Source organism: Fonsecaea multimorphosa (genome assembly GCF_000836435.1).
Source record: "Fonsecaea multimorphosa CBS 102226 unplaced genomic scaffold supercont1.24, whole genome shotgun sequence".
Classification (NCBI taxonomy): Eukaryota; Fungi; Ascomycota; class Eurotiomycetes; order Chaetothyriales; family Herpotrichiellaceae; genus Fonsecaea; species Fonsecaea multimorphosa.
In genome coordinates, this window is record NW_015971658.1 from 271,695 (window position 1) to 285,884 (window position 14,190).

Below are 14,190 nucleotides of genomic sequence, written 5' to 3' on the forward strand. Positions count from 1 at the left end.
AATTCCCCTCATTTGATTTGCTAGTGGCCGCTCAGGCTCCGGTAAGACTCGGGCATCTGGACGCAGGTACGTGGCAGGTTACAAGGCAAATGCTCATAAAAGCTATTATGCCGCACTTGTACCGAGTAGACCAAAACAGCCTTCATAAAAATGCATTAGGGGTCTTGTGCTTGTTCTGTAGGTGCCGCTCTAGAACATGCTCTCGACGCCTACCAGCCTTGGACAGTTCTGGCCACTGTCTCTCTATACCTAGGTATCCTCGTTATCGTGGAGATCGTGTGTCGACAGAGATGGACAAGGATGATCTTGGCTCCTCCCTCCTTCCCTCCGGCTTTGTTGAAGGCACGGGCATGTCAATGCACCCAACTCCCTCAGCAGCCGTTGAGTGCGATCCCTCAGCCTTCTGCATCAACAAACGTATCAATCTCGCTAGTGTCTGTGTCTGCCCTCCTCAGTGGCTTCTGACCCTCCGGTACCATGGCTTCATGCATCTTCATTCTCGACATTTCGTTGTTCATGTGTGACATTTCACCGTCATCGTCCATCAAATTCGCCGTCTTTTGCTGTGCGTGCTGTTGTGGTTGTGAGGTAGGCTGCTTGGGGTGGCTCTCTGGCGGCGCTGTGCTTGGTGGCCGAGAATCGAAATCAATCAGATTGTCCGAGGCATTCAAATGGCCGTGGCCAGAACCACCTGCTGCTTGGTGAGACGTATTTTCGTGACGCTCGAGAGACTGGCGCCTTGTGTCTTGCTCAGAGTTTGCAACTTGACCCGGAATTATAGGAGCAATCGAGAGAATCTTTTCCACAAGCTCTTCCGGACTGGCCTTCGGGTCCCTAATGAAATCATTAGTCGAGAACAAGGACAGAGCAGTACAAAAACTCACAGATGTGCGTTGATAATCCACTCTAAGTCCTCCTCGCCTTCTTCAGGAGACCCTGGTCGTGCATCCACTCTTCGAAACAGTTTGGGCTTCCACTCAACACCCAATTCTTCTCTCCGTTTCGCCTCTTCTCTTTGCCGGTCTTCGATTTTTGCTTTCTCGGTTGTAGCGACTTCATGGTCCCTTGCGTGCACTGCCTGTACCGTCGACTTCCAAAGTTTTTGAGACTCTCGTTCTCCCTGTTCTTCGAGTGGCCGGGTTAAAGGCGGGGCGTGTTTGGCATGCGTGGCGTCGAAAAGGATCTTTTTCTGGCCGGTCTTGGTATCCTTGATGGTCATCTCTCCGGACCAGTTTCCGGACAGTTCATAGAGGACATCCCCCGTCCGCTCATTTCTGATGGACCCTCCGATGGCATTGTAGGTGCCTCCGACCCAGCCCTTGGTCTTGAATTCAATGTCTGCAGCCAGCCCATTTTCCGGACATCGTACGTAGGAATGGTCGCCCAATTCGTACTTCATCTTGCCAAAAAGGATCCCTCGAGCATACATGTTGGGCTGCGTTAGGATGCTGCTGCAGTTAGAAACACTTCGAATGAAATTCGGAAACCTAACATACTATTTTTCACCGCCCTTGGACTTCCCTCGGTTGGTGAATCTGAGATACGAAATGCCTTCCATCATGCTGGCGGCTGAGTTGCCCAGAAACTTACTGCGAGGTTTCAATGTACCGTCAACCCGAATATGGTGGTGCGGTGCCATGAAGAAATACGAAGATTTTGGTGGATGATGCGAAGTCTGCTCCGCGATATAATAGCCTCGCGTTTTGTCCGGATAGTCCCACCAGCAAGTAAACGTTTCCCCAAGGATCGGGTTTAGGGGCTTCTTGACACCACTAGGAGATTATCAGCGTTCGCCGTTTGATCGGAAATTGGAGGGTTTCGTACGCAGGCCTGATGTGCCAGCCACTAAGATAGAACTTGACGACCGAGACAAATCGTTCGATTGGGTCATCGATGGAGGGCATCGGGAGGAGTGTGTCGGGATGAGCCATAAAACTATAAGCAACCATGAGCTCGCTGGAACCATGTTCATTCTCTTGGGAAAACCCTTACTTCGTTATTCTTTCTAGCATCGATCTTTCCTCGAGGATGAAGGTTGGGAGAGTGATCCGAGACAGGTCGGCACCGGGGCGCAACTGTGAGATGATGTGTAAAAGGACTACATGTGTGGTCAGCACCGCCTTCTCTTCAGCTATCGTAGGGTTTGATCCCACTGTTTCCCTGCTCGGGTTCGATGACCATAGTGTCCTCATCGTTGGTATCTCGTTGATCCTCTGAGGAGGAGCGATTGCCTGAATCTTCAAGTCAGCCTGACTCCATGGAGCGCGCACTGAGGGGCTCGACCATACTCTTAGACTCGCTGCGATTTCGCAGCGCTCCACCTATCGAGTGCTTCATCTTGTCCATTGTCCACCCTCATGCACGAGCAAGGGATACTGTTCTGTGGAAGGGAGGTGATGGGCAGAGCAAGGAAATGGTGGTTGTGATATGACGTCGTAAAGGGTCGGATATGGCGGGGGCGAGAGATCAGGTCTCCTGCTCGACAGATACGAACCGTCTTCGAAACTGCACCGTTCAGCGGTCAGCTGAAGCAGTGGCAGAGACAGAGGGAGAAACTCGGTGACGACAGGGCAGGATGTTGGTGACACAACTGGCAGATGAGTAAAGAAATCTAAAAAAGAAGCCTATTCCCACTCCGAGGGGCATTTGCAGCTTCTTCGTGCATGCGAGACATGCTTCACTGGACAGAGCGCGGCGGGCTGAAGAGCACAAGTGGAGACCTGAACAAAGCAAAAATGCTGCGTCATCCGCATGCTGCAAACTGCAAAAGCCAAGGGTGAAGATCGAAACCGGGCCACCATTGTTCCCGAATTCCTGGTTGCTCATAAAACCCTTGAATTGGCATTTATCTGCTAGGTAAGTATTATATATAATGCACAATCCGGGCATTCTATGATCTAATCTTCCCGGCCCAACATATGAGAATGCGTCCCTGACCAGTCGCGCCGTCGGATGTGGTGTGCTGCATGACCTGGATCTATGGTTACCCTTCTTGCCCACTCAACTCATCGTTGCCATCCAACTTTCGCATGTAGGTCGATCTCCCCCTGTAACGGCTTCAATTAGTTCCTCGGGGGGTTGGTAAAGCATAATGTGGAAATGTTCTGTGAAGTCACAGATTAGGTTCAAGCACTCATAATCATCACCTCATCTCCAGCCGCATCTTCTGCTTCCGTATGTCGCCCTGAACAAGTTTCGACTTACCTAATGCATGCACGCTCTTCAAGCTCTTCCAGTTCTTAAACCATACGATCCTCTCCCTTTCTATCCTCTTTCCATGTTCTCCCTCACAGAAGGTTTTTTTGATGAACTCGTCGATCTGCCTCGTCGCCTCCGGGGTCACCTCTCCTGTCTCTTCAATCTCGTCGATCTGGAATTTCGTCCACACGACGAGGTGCTGGATCCCATGCTCGACAAAGTACGGCCAGTCGTTATATAAAATCTTATAGTCGGAAGGGCGGCTGAATGGCACATCTCCGCTGGGGGTGTTGGTCGGCCAATGGAGGCGGTATTCTTGAATATAGGAGAGGACAGAGCCGTAGGTCTTCTTGAGATGGTAGACATAGGCTAGGTAAGCCTGGAGCTGGCTTGATGATCGCTGGAATTGGTGAATATTGTTCGTCCCTTGCGTGAGAAGAAGTGTCAGGTCCCATTGTCGGATGTTGGTGTTGCCTTTATCATTCCAGGTTCATTGGTCGTCGGCTGCTGATCCTGGGCTTTCGCAATGCTCTATCCCTGACATATGTTCGCAGCCTCACCACAAGGAAGACTTACGAACCAATTCCTCCACCTGTTGCCAAGTGAATCGTTCAAATTCCTCGTCTTTGCGGCTCAATATCCCAATATTCTTCTCACTCTGCCCAAGCAGATACGGCGGGCACTCTTCTGTCCATTGCTCCTGCGGGACATTGATATTCCACCAAAGTCTTGAAAGGTCTTGCTCTTTGCGTGAATCAGGCGTATTTCCCCTTGGCGTAGGATGGACTGAATGTGGCATTTCCTCTACAAGCTGGATTTTGCCCACCACCTTTACTCTCCAGAAGATTGCTCGAGTTTTGCTCTGGTTGCAGAGGTGCAAATGGTAGATATATAAGCCGGGGCGTAGAAGTCATGGCGAGGAATGCTACGAACGGGTGTAACACTGACCGGAAGGCCCATATCTTTGATTGCTTGGCTGCATTATCCCCCCAAGCGTTCCACCGTTACATATGCGCTCCACGCCGAGAGCTTTGGGTCTTTGGCGATAGGTATAGGCTGTTTCTCAAACCGAATACGTTGCTCAATGGCAGGGAGCATCGTTGCACTCAAACAGATCATTAAGGACACATTCTTGCAGTTACAACAGGACAAAGGACAACCGGAGAAAGCATTATCTATGTATTTGAAGTTGAATTTCAAACTCCGTCTAACAACTGGGGACAGGGAGCGTCTAGTAATGACGACCTCGTTAGGCGCAATCATCAGGTAGATGGGTTGGGTCTAAGCAGCAGCAGGACTCTATTGTCCAAGCGCTTCTTTTGGGCCTTTCAATTCACTTCGCCGGCTCGTGGATGATGAGGGACTTGACGAAATTAGCAGAGAGATTGCCGATAAATCTAGCCACGTACGAAGTCTGTGTGCTCGTGACAATTCGAAACGAGATGCCAATACTGTTCGAATCATCATCATTGCCGACTTGCAACACCTTCTCGGAAGCCAGGACGCCCAGAGCGTACAACTAGACTTGACTGAGAAACGCACCAAGTGACCCTTTATCTTCCAGATTTGCAGCTTGAGCGAAAGAAACGCCAGAGGCGATTCTATCCACAACAGTGTCAGCCGACATGAGTAGACATCATATAGCGTTGGTCATGGCAGTATTTGCTGAATTCTGCATATCGCCTGAGTGTTTCGGAATATCAAGAGATAAATAGCTTCGGACCAGGGAAATAAGCAGACGCCAGCACATGTCAAACAAATCGACTTCTTTGGACTGCTGCTTGAGGTCCAACAGGTATCGACACCTGGCGGCATGAGCATTGAGGAAAGACACTGCTTCAGGTCTGTTGTCCCCGGATTGACACAACGAGATTGACTTCATGGACCGAGAACCCGCCGAACCTCGTCACTGTCAACACTGACCACGGTCGCAGAGCCTTGTGCCAGAGCACCCTTGACATCGAGCCACGTGTTGGGATCCACACATCTTTGAGCTTCCTCTATAACATACGTGGTGAAGCCTGCCTTTGCCGATCCAAGAGCTGTATCTTTGACACAATAGTCACCAGCCAAACCAACAACGTAGACATGGGATATATGCTCAGCGGCCAGTTCTTTGGCAAGGTCGTGACTTACACCTCCAGCACCAAACGTCAAGTTTCCAAACGAGTCGGAAAAGGCCGAGTACATTTCCACCCGGGGGTCCTGGCCTTTTTGGACAGTGAAACGTACGTTGGAGAGATCAAGTTCTGGAACGATCTCTGCGCCTCTTGAGCCCTGAACACAATGGACGGGCCATAATCTTTGCTGCATCGTCTCATCCGGTTTGTTACCAACAAAGTTGCGCACGGTGACAAACGACTCGAAGGGTTTGTTGTCTGGAGCAGAATGGTTTGCAGCAAAAGATACGTGGTTAGTTGGATGCCAGTCTTGGGTGGCCACTTTCAAGACAAACTGTGGTGAAGCAAGGAGCTTGTTGATCAGCGGCACAATTTCTCGGCCCCCCGAGACCGCGAGTGAGCCATCCTATGCAAATTAGCATCAACTAATGAGTATCAATGCATTCGTGCAGGCTTTCCGTACGGGAGGACAGAAATCCATTTGCATGTCGACCACGATGAGGGCGGGTCTGAAGTCCATGGTCGCTGGCGAGTGCAGGCAGATCAGTGACGGAGACTAGAGCGCCTGATGCACAAGAGGCCTACAAGAATTGTCGCAGTCCTCTCAGAAAGGGAAGTGTACCTCCGAATTGGTGATGTTGGGTTGAACACATGGATTTACAAACGAGACCATGAAGGTTAATGCGCGGTAGTCACTGGGGTTCGTTCGATAGGCAGAGCCGCTTAACTAGCTGGGTTAGCCAGAGAGCCCCGAAGTTCAAGCCTGGTAGCCAGTGGTAGGGGGTCCACTGCCCAGTGGTCAGGCCAAGCCTTGGTTTGCGGGCGTCGGGGTCATCTCTTCTCTTGCTCTCGTGAACTTGCCCTCATCACCTCACATTCCATCTCGTTAGATCGACTTCACTTTCTTTTGCAGCTCGTTGAATTCACTTCAAGAAGACTAACCGATTCACTGGAAGGTACTATAAATGTCTAGTGACAGGTGAACTCTAGCGAAACTCCGACCTGTCGTGGCCTTTGAGGCTTTCAGTCTGTCGGCACTTACTTCTTCTTCACACCCACGACATCTACGCTCGACACCATCTCCTGGTTCTACAAACTGGCACATAAGTAGACCGAAGGACTAGGGAAAGTTTGAACAGCATCAAACCGATCACCGCCGCAACATGTCAAAAGTTTCGGTGGTGAGTATCTCCCATCCTTGCTTTTCGGATTCACTCTCCTCGTCTTGCCTTGCCAGAAGAGACTCAGTCTGTTGAGCGCAGTCTGCTTTTGTCTCCATTTAAAGGCTAACCATATCGTCTGCAACAGGGCGACGTCTATGCGAAAGTCATAAGTGATGTCTGCGAGGCGTCGCGACAAGACTTCGAGGAAGGCGGTGTTGAGTTGGCGACTCTGGAATTGCTGAGATCGGTGAGTCCATCATCAGCCATTAACTGCACACGAAATTGTATTCCCATCCATCGTCAAAGTGATGCTCCATCGACGTCAACACTCGGTATGTCGTGCCAGAGAGATACACAGCAGAAGACAGGAAGATGAGGGATCAATTTGCGTGAACATGGGATTGCGGGTTTGTCGCAGGCAGGCGGCAGCGCGCTGGTGGGAGGGCGAGCGAGGGCAGCGGGTGAGGCGAGGCGGGGATCGGAAGGTTCTTGAAGGCGCCCCCTTCTTGACTCATAGGCCTCTTTTTATACGCCCTGGACGCCACCGCTGCGCACCACCTCAGCCCACCAAAGTCTCCTGCGCTAATCCCCTTTTGGCTTTTGCTACCTCGCCCCGTTTCTGTTTTAGCATGGCGTTTTGGTTGGTATAATTTTATATTGACAAATCTGGCTGCAGGAATGGCAGAAGAAGCTTTCTGGTCTCAAGATCGCACAGCTTCCGTGGGATCCTCCTCCAGTTCCTGCTGTTAAAGAACAAAGCACGGTTCCCAGCAACGCGAAACCAGCGCCTCAAACGCTCCCAAGCAATGGAACCGCTGTCGACACCCCTCCATCCCAACAGGCCACCCCTTCAGCGCCCCCCATCAAGATAGAAAATGGTGCTCCCTCATTTTCTTACCAGGAAGGCCCCCCTCGCCCTCAACCTTATCAGGCACCTTCCTTCCAGCAGGGTCAACCCTTGACAGCCCGCGATCGAGCGGCAATGAATCTCCACCAGAGTTTTGGTCAACGTGCTGGCCCACAGATCGCACAACTTCAGTCCGGCAATCCACCTCGTGTACCCATGCAACCATCCGCAGCGCCTTCGAGCAATTACATCAAGCAGGAAGACTCTAATTCTGCGTTCGCCGATGTCCAGGATTATACCACTGATATCAAACCTCAGCCCCAAGCTGCTGTCAATGCAAGTCAGACTGATGGACCGTGCGATGCGCGTGACGACTGGGAAACTGAGTACACTCAGCGGAAAGCATTCATCGCTGCTCACGGTGCTGAAGCTGATCATCTGATGCGCGCTCACTTCCAGGCGAGGCAACAGCAACTCGAAGGTGGCGGTCTTCTGGTGGCCCTCGATGAACGTACGATTCCAGGCAGAGCCATCGCTCGAGGCCTCGAGGCCACTGTTCAGTCGGGGGTCACACCTCATGGAAAGAGCATCAGCCGCGCACAAGGCGATGCAGCAGGCGATGATGATGATGTGGATGACGATGAGGATGCCATCAACTCCGATCTGGACGATCCTGACGATGTGGCCGCAAATGACGAGAATGGCGAGAATACCGATCAAGTCATGCTCTGTACCTACGATAAGGTTCAGCGGGTCAAGAATAAGTGGAAGTGCACTCTGAAGGACGGTATCTTGAGGGTTGAGGGCAATGAGTAAGTCATCTAATTCTCTTTGTTCTCGTCTTCTCAGGCTGGGGAGAAGTGGGATTGTAATGCGATACTGACATGATTGGCAAAAAGGTACGTTTTCCACAAGGGTCAAGGCGAATTCGAATGGTAAGGGGAGAACGGACGCGCTTGAACACTCCCTCGGTCAGCATACCATCGAGTCGAACGGAACCTAGCACAAGACGTGTTGCTGCTTCCAAAGCCTCTCAAGACGCAAACAAGTCCATTCTCGCTTCCGCAGTGGGAATGTGAATATCAAAAAGTGGCTCCGCGATCCAGCTCGGACATCAGAGCACCCACCTCAATCCGCCGGCGGTTCATGTCGGCTACATTCTGTTACTCTTCTGACGACGCACGGCGCTCTACAAGGGTTTGCAGCCTCTCCTTGGAATCGAAACCGGTTGGGGCGCGCGGGAAAGTGGGTCGAGTTCCGGCGAGATAGGCGAATGGAGTGATTGACACCGTTACCCTTTCGTGCCCCGGCTGCCCTTCGGAGGATGTGCTTTTCTGTGCTCTATCGAATTCCCTTTGTGAAAAATTATTACTCCTCCCCTTTTTTTGACTTGTTGGTCCGGACAATGCTCTCAATGCAAGAATATTTGGCTGAGGTGGCTGAGGAGGCTGACGCCGAATGAGCTTATTTGCACATATTATTACGAGAGATAGGCAGTGGCCACAGAATGTGTGGCCTGACAGAAGCAGCTGGCGTGATGATCTCTGAGATAGAGCTACAATATTAGTTTCTCTCAAGCACAGGGAGCTTTTCAAGTACTTGACCCAAAGAAAGTCTGAGTGGTTTTCTGCCGAGCATAACTGCGCTACAGTCAATGTAGACCGCCGTAGCGGGATGTATGGCGAAGCATGGAGATCCACAATGCAATTATGACGCGTGCCTCGAGCTGGCTGGTGGGCACTGGGCAGCCACTATTGCAGCTGTGGCAGCCTGCGGGCAGCTGACGACCACTTTCGGGTTACTGTGTGCTCGACTTGGTCGACAGTGGACACAGGTGACAAGGAAGGGTAGTGACGCAACAGATTGGCCCACACACTTCCATCGCTGGTCCCCTGCAGAATCTGGCCTTTATTTCTCGTCTGGTTTCGTCTTGAACTTCGTGTTCTCTCTGTGCTACAAGCACTGCCTCCCAATCTTTCGCGCTTTTTCGTCTCTGTCTCTGCACCCTCTGGTCTTTGACATTGTCCCCGCTATCCCCCTGATTCTCGTACCATTGCAGGCAGGAATCCCATCCGATTCAAGTCGCAAACATGACGCTCTACTACAGCCTGGTCCGTGAAGCCTCCCGGTGATGCTGTGCAGCAACTACCATGGGCCACCGAAGCTAACCAGCATTTTTAGGTGTTCGTGCTTCTGGTGGCGGAGATGGTCTTGTTTCTGGCCCTCATCGTCCCGATGCCGTTCACGGTCAAGCGAAAAATGTTCAACTTCATCTCTGAAAGTCCAATTGTGGCTAAGATACAATATGGGATGAAGGTATGTCACATCTTCAGTCAAGACGGCCTGAGCTCGACTAACACTCCGCAAGATCACCTTCATCTTCATCCTCATCCTATTCCTTGACAGTGTCAACAGAGTCTACCGAGTCCAGGTTGAGATGGCAGCTCTATCGAAGGACACTACTGGTGCAGGGTAAGCCACAAGATCATCTCTGGCTATTTTGATGGTCATGGCTGACGAAAACAGGCGTGCAGCAGCAATTGGTTCCGATCGTATGGAGGTTCAAGCCCGCAAGTTCTACTCTCAACGCAACATGTACCTGACCGGCTTCACCCTTTTCCTCTCCCTCATCCTCAACCGCACATACGGCATGATCCTTGATGTCCTTCGCCTGGAAGAAAAGGTCAAGATGTATGAAGGAGATAAGCGCGCCGGCGGCAAAGAGGGAGAGAAACTCAGCCATGAATACCGGGCCGACCAGATCGGCGAACTCAAGAAGCAGCTTGGGAAAAAGGACAAAGAACTGGAGGCCATGAAGAGCCAAGCACAGGGTCTGCAAAAGGAATATGACGAACTGAGCGTCAAATACAACCAATTGAACCCCAGTGGTGGCGACAAGAAGAGCAACTGAGTGTCCACCTACTCTGGACCCATCTGTCAAGATCAGCCTCAGCTCGAAGAGAGTCCGATGCCGGTACTTGGGACGCTACAGCGCTTGCGTGCGGATACAGATGTCAAAATTCAAATGGCGGTTGGAGACAGAGTAAAAACTGGAGGAAGGCGGTGAAGGAGAACGAACCGAGGACGTGGCATCTCGCTGAGCCTGACAGGTGACATGTTTGTGTTTGATGATTATCTGCTAAAGGCGATCATAGGAAAATAGATATTAGGTGTCTGGTGTCTACGCCGCCAGCACACACATTGGATGCTTTGGGTTTTGTTGGCTCAAGCAGGCTGCTGCCTCTCGGTCCAATTTTCTAGCTGCTTCTCAGAGCGAGTATCGGAGAAAGCGGTTGATGAGTATCTGCCGTGCGGAGTGGCCCAGCCTCAAAACGACCTTGACCTAGTTCACTTGCATACTGAATGACAGGGTGGCTGAACCGAGAATGAGGAGATCAGAGTCTAAGAATGTGGGGAAGCCAATGATGTCTAGCCATTGACCGCTCCATCCCCAGTTTTATTTCGCATCATCTGTTTTGATATACGGCTCGACGGCTAATATCAACTGCACCTCGGGGTCAAAATCCACAATGGCATTTCCAACTCGATGCCGGTCACTGTCCGATGGTCACGGCGTTAGCGGTACCTTGTGCGACCAGACGGCACTGACTCTACCCTGAGAATAAAAGTACCGCCTTGTCCTCGACAAGGGATGTTTGACTCTTTTAACCTCCCTGAAGTCCATATACACGCTCTGTTAGGGAGTCCCAAGGTAAAATGCATCTCATATTCCTCATTGCCACCTCCCTATTAGCAAGTTGCTCTGCCCATTCTCAGTATAACCCACAGCCATATCCACCTGTGCTCCGGTCCCGTCAAGCTTCTTTTGGAAACAGCTCTTCGCTACAAGTTGACCTTGGCTACGAGGTGTACCAGGGCTATACTAACTCAACTACGGGGTTGAACCTGTGGAAAGGGTACACTTGATCTGCTCTGCTTCCCAAGGACCCTATAGCTGATTACAAGTCAGTATCCGGTTCGCGGCTCCTCCAACTGGCTCCAACAGATGGCAAGCTCCTCAAGCTCCTCAAACAAACCGTGTTTCTGTAATCCAAGCGACCCAGTTTGGTCCAATATGTCCGCAAAACCAGGATACAACAAACACCCTGGTGCCTCTTAACAGTACAGGGTCGAGTGAGGATTGTTTGTTTCTCAATGTATATGCTCCGCCAAATCCTTCCAGTCCGCTCCCCGTGCTGTTCTATATTCATGGCGGAGGCTATGGAAGAGGAAACGGTCAGCAGGACCTGTCAGCTATCATCAACGCTAATAACAACTCCTTCGTTGGTGTGACCATCCAGTACAGGGTAGCTCTCTCAAACCATTTCTCCGAGTCAATGCTGACCCATCTCAGCTTGGTGCCTTTGGGTTTCTGGCCGGAGATGAAATTTTCCGGAATGGGGTGGTCAACGCAGGCTTGCTAGACCAACATTTCGCGTTGCAGTGGACGCAGAGATACATCTCTCTGTTTGGGGGGGATCCCAACCACGTAACGATAGCAGGGCAATCGGCAGGTATGTTCCCCCACACCCTCTGCTTTGTTATTTTTGTATCAAGAAGAGGATATTGTTAGGTTGTCATAATTGTGGTACATGCTAACGGGTTTCCGCAGGCGCCGGGTCCGTCATGGTAAGTTACTCGTTCAGATACGGAAGGCACCCACTGTGCTTCAGTCGAAGAGATCACCCTTGATCTAAAGAGATCTGTCCGAGCTGACACCAGATTTCTAGCTGCATGACATGGCGTTTGGTGGCTCGCTTGGCCAGTCGCTTTTCAGAAATGTAAGACACATGGTCCAGGTTGCGCTGTGCAGGACCTGACAGAGCTAGACGATCGCCTCATCGCCATATCTACCTATGCAGTACGGATATAAGGACTGGCAGCCTTCGCAGGCATATTACGTCTTTGCCTCAATGGTCGGTTGCGCACCGACCTTGCCCTATGGTGCACACCCAAACACAATCTTTGACTGTCTTGTCAGTCAAGATTCGACCACACTACAAAACGCAAGCGCCACCCTGTCCGAGTCTGGGAAATATGGGACTTGGGCTTTCTTGCCGGTAACGGACGGCATCTTTGTCCAAGATCTTCCCAGTCGCCAGCTTTTGCGGAAAGAGCTTAATGGGCTAAATTTGCTGGTGAGCAATAACGCTCTTGAGGGACCAGCATATACCCAGCCCAATATTACGACCGAAGACGACCTAGTGGCGTGGTTACAGCTGACGTTTCCGCTGTTCACAAACGATGACATTGCAAAAGTTCTTCTCTATTATCCAAGTTCGAATGACTCGACAGACCCCGATGCCCCACTGTATGCTTCTTCTGGTTCTGGGCTACCGAGTTTCATCAACCAGAGCAGCGTTGCCACAGGACAGCAGCAAAGAGCCTTTGTAAGTGCGAAAAGTGGAATTTCAACATTCTGGCAGCTGCTGACATGTCGCATGATCTCAGGCTATATATTCGGAAACGACCTTTGTTTGCCCTTCGTACTGGATGGCAGAGGCATACAGTGATCACGGACGCAATTCATTCAAATATCAATATTCCGTACCTATTGCCGTTCATGGAAGCGATCTGACGGCATACTTTGGGCCGCCAACACCGAATCAAAGCCCGGACTTTGTCAACGCAGCCATGAAGATTTGGGGCGCTTTCATCACGTCGGACAACCCATCTATCCCCAGTGCTATTGCCAACGGACTTTCGTCCAACAGCACCCTAAGCAATCCGGCTTCTGATTGGCCTCCGTTCAAGATGTACTCGCCGTATCAGATCAACCTCAACATCACTGGGGGCACACCGTTCGCATTCAATTTGTCTTACATCCAAGCTAACTTGACGGAATACGGGGAACCGGGCCTGGTGAACAACTTCACCTTGGTCAATGCGTATACATGGGAAGCTGGGAGAGGATATCGCTGTGACATGTGGAGGAGCCTAGGGTCGATCGTGCCCGAGTGAGAAACTGATCGCTGTGAAAGATCTCGCAGAGAAGGGGAAAGGTCGTACAGCACATAGGTACAGTAGTGCAAGCGGGGAGAAGCCGTAGTTGCTTTTGTGCATCCAGGCAGCATTCAAGTTCTGCTCGCTTCGTTCACCCTTTGCTAGCCGTTCGTTGATGCGCCGGCCGATCGCCATACTGGTCAGTAATCACACCACAGATCTTCGAGCCGGACAGGCCTGGCCAGACATGGATTTTGGGGAAATACCGTGCCAGTGATAGCAGTGAGTCGAAAAGTCATGACGTCGAAAGCAGCAGCTTTGCAATGCCTCGGTGTTGATTTGACGGGGCGCCTCATGCACGTGCTTGCAGGCTCGTCAAGGTGTGGCTGTTGGAGGTCTTGGCTTTCTTCTTGCACTTACTGCCACTACTGCATGCCGAGATGCTTCCTTCGATCCAAAACCTTCCTCATCCTGCGCCCTACCGCTTCCGGCCCTTGTTCAACGCACAGCCCATCTGTCCATCAGTCTTGTCATCGTCCAACATGCTTCTGTTCGACCTGGCTACGATGAGATAGGCAGCTACAACATGGACCTAGAGCAAATCCGGGCGTAGCCGACCCGAGCTTTGCCTTGAATACATCGGCAGCCTTGCCATCAATTGGCCCATTTCTTCTCCCAGTATGCCGCGGGAGGCTGTCCCTGGAGCTTGGTCGCTTGGTATTTCTTGACAAATAGCATCTGTGAGGGCCATCACGGTTAGAGCAATTGTGGGATGCCAGGGTAGATGATACCTTGCGTCAGTTGGAATTGGAGATGACAGAGCTTGCAAGCCCGGAGCTCCTTCAAAAAGAGCTTGCTATCCCCTCAGATGAGACAGAGCGGGAGAAAAGGTGAGCGCCCATCTTCATTCTCTCCCAAG

The 14,190-nt window shown here is 51.3% G+C and overlaps 5 protein-coding genes across 5 annotated transcripts; 3 read left to right on the forward strand and 2 right to left on the reverse strand.

The window, feature by feature from the left end:
• Nucleotides 1-395: 395 nt before the first annotated feature.
• On the reverse strand, nucleotides 396-3,997 carry Z520_09502 (uncharacterized protein; the record flags this gene model as incomplete). The annotated part of the gene is made up of 8 exons (XM_016779996.1): nucleotides 396-834; nucleotides 885-1,448; nucleotides 1,497-1,772; nucleotides 1,825-1,935; nucleotides 1,993-2,098; nucleotides 2,154-2,231; nucleotides 3,205-3,624; nucleotides 3,775-3,997. 8 exons carry the CDS (start codon nucleotides 3,995-3,997, stop codon nucleotides 396-398), a joined length of 2,217 nt encoding a protein of 738 aa, XP_016628935.1.
• A 1,079-nt stretch (nucleotides 3,998-5,076) lies between these two features.
• On the reverse strand, nucleotides 5,077-5,838 carry Z520_09503 (uncharacterized protein; the record flags this gene model as incomplete). The annotated part of the gene is made up of 2 exons (XM_016779997.1): nucleotides 5,077-5,724; nucleotides 5,782-5,838. 2 exons carry the CDS (start codon nucleotides 5,836-5,838, stop codon nucleotides 5,077-5,079), a joined length of 705 nt encoding a protein of 234 aa, XP_016628936.1.
• Nucleotides 5,839-7,110: 1,272 nt separating this feature from the next.
• On the forward strand, nucleotides 7,111-8,267 carry Z520_09504 (uncharacterized protein; the record flags this gene model as incomplete). The annotated part of the gene is made up of 3 exons (XM_016779998.1): nucleotides 7,111-7,125; nucleotides 7,158-8,140; nucleotides 8,228-8,267. 3 exons carry the CDS (start codon nucleotides 7,111-7,113, stop codon nucleotides 8,265-8,267), a joined length of 1,038 nt encoding a protein of 345 aa, XP_016628937.1.
• A 1,151-nt stretch (nucleotides 8,268-9,418) lies between these two features.
• Z520_09505 (uncharacterized protein) lies at nucleotides 9,419-10,239 on the forward strand (the record flags this gene model as incomplete). The annotated part of the gene is made up of 4 exons (XM_016779999.1): nucleotides 9,419-9,439; nucleotides 9,510-9,644; nucleotides 9,697-9,800; nucleotides 9,855-10,239. The coding sequence occupies 4 exons, from the start codon at nucleotides 9,419-9,421 to the stop codon at nucleotides 10,237-10,239; spliced, it is 645 nt and encodes a 214-aa protein (XP_016628938.1).
• An 806-nt stretch (nucleotides 10,240-11,045) lies between these two features.
• Z520_09506 (uncharacterized protein) lies at nucleotides 11,046-13,289 on the forward strand (the record flags this gene model as incomplete). Its single annotated transcript, XM_016780000.1, has 7 exons — nucleotides 11,046-11,245; nucleotides 11,299-11,635; nucleotides 11,683-11,842; nucleotides 11,941-11,957; nucleotides 12,059-12,109; nucleotides 12,158-12,718; nucleotides 12,780-13,289. 7 exons carry the CDS (start codon nucleotides 11,046-11,048, stop codon nucleotides 13,287-13,289), a joined length of 1,836 nt encoding a protein of 611 aa, XP_016628939.1.
• Between the last annotated feature and the right edge of the window lie 901 nt (nucleotides 13,290-14,190).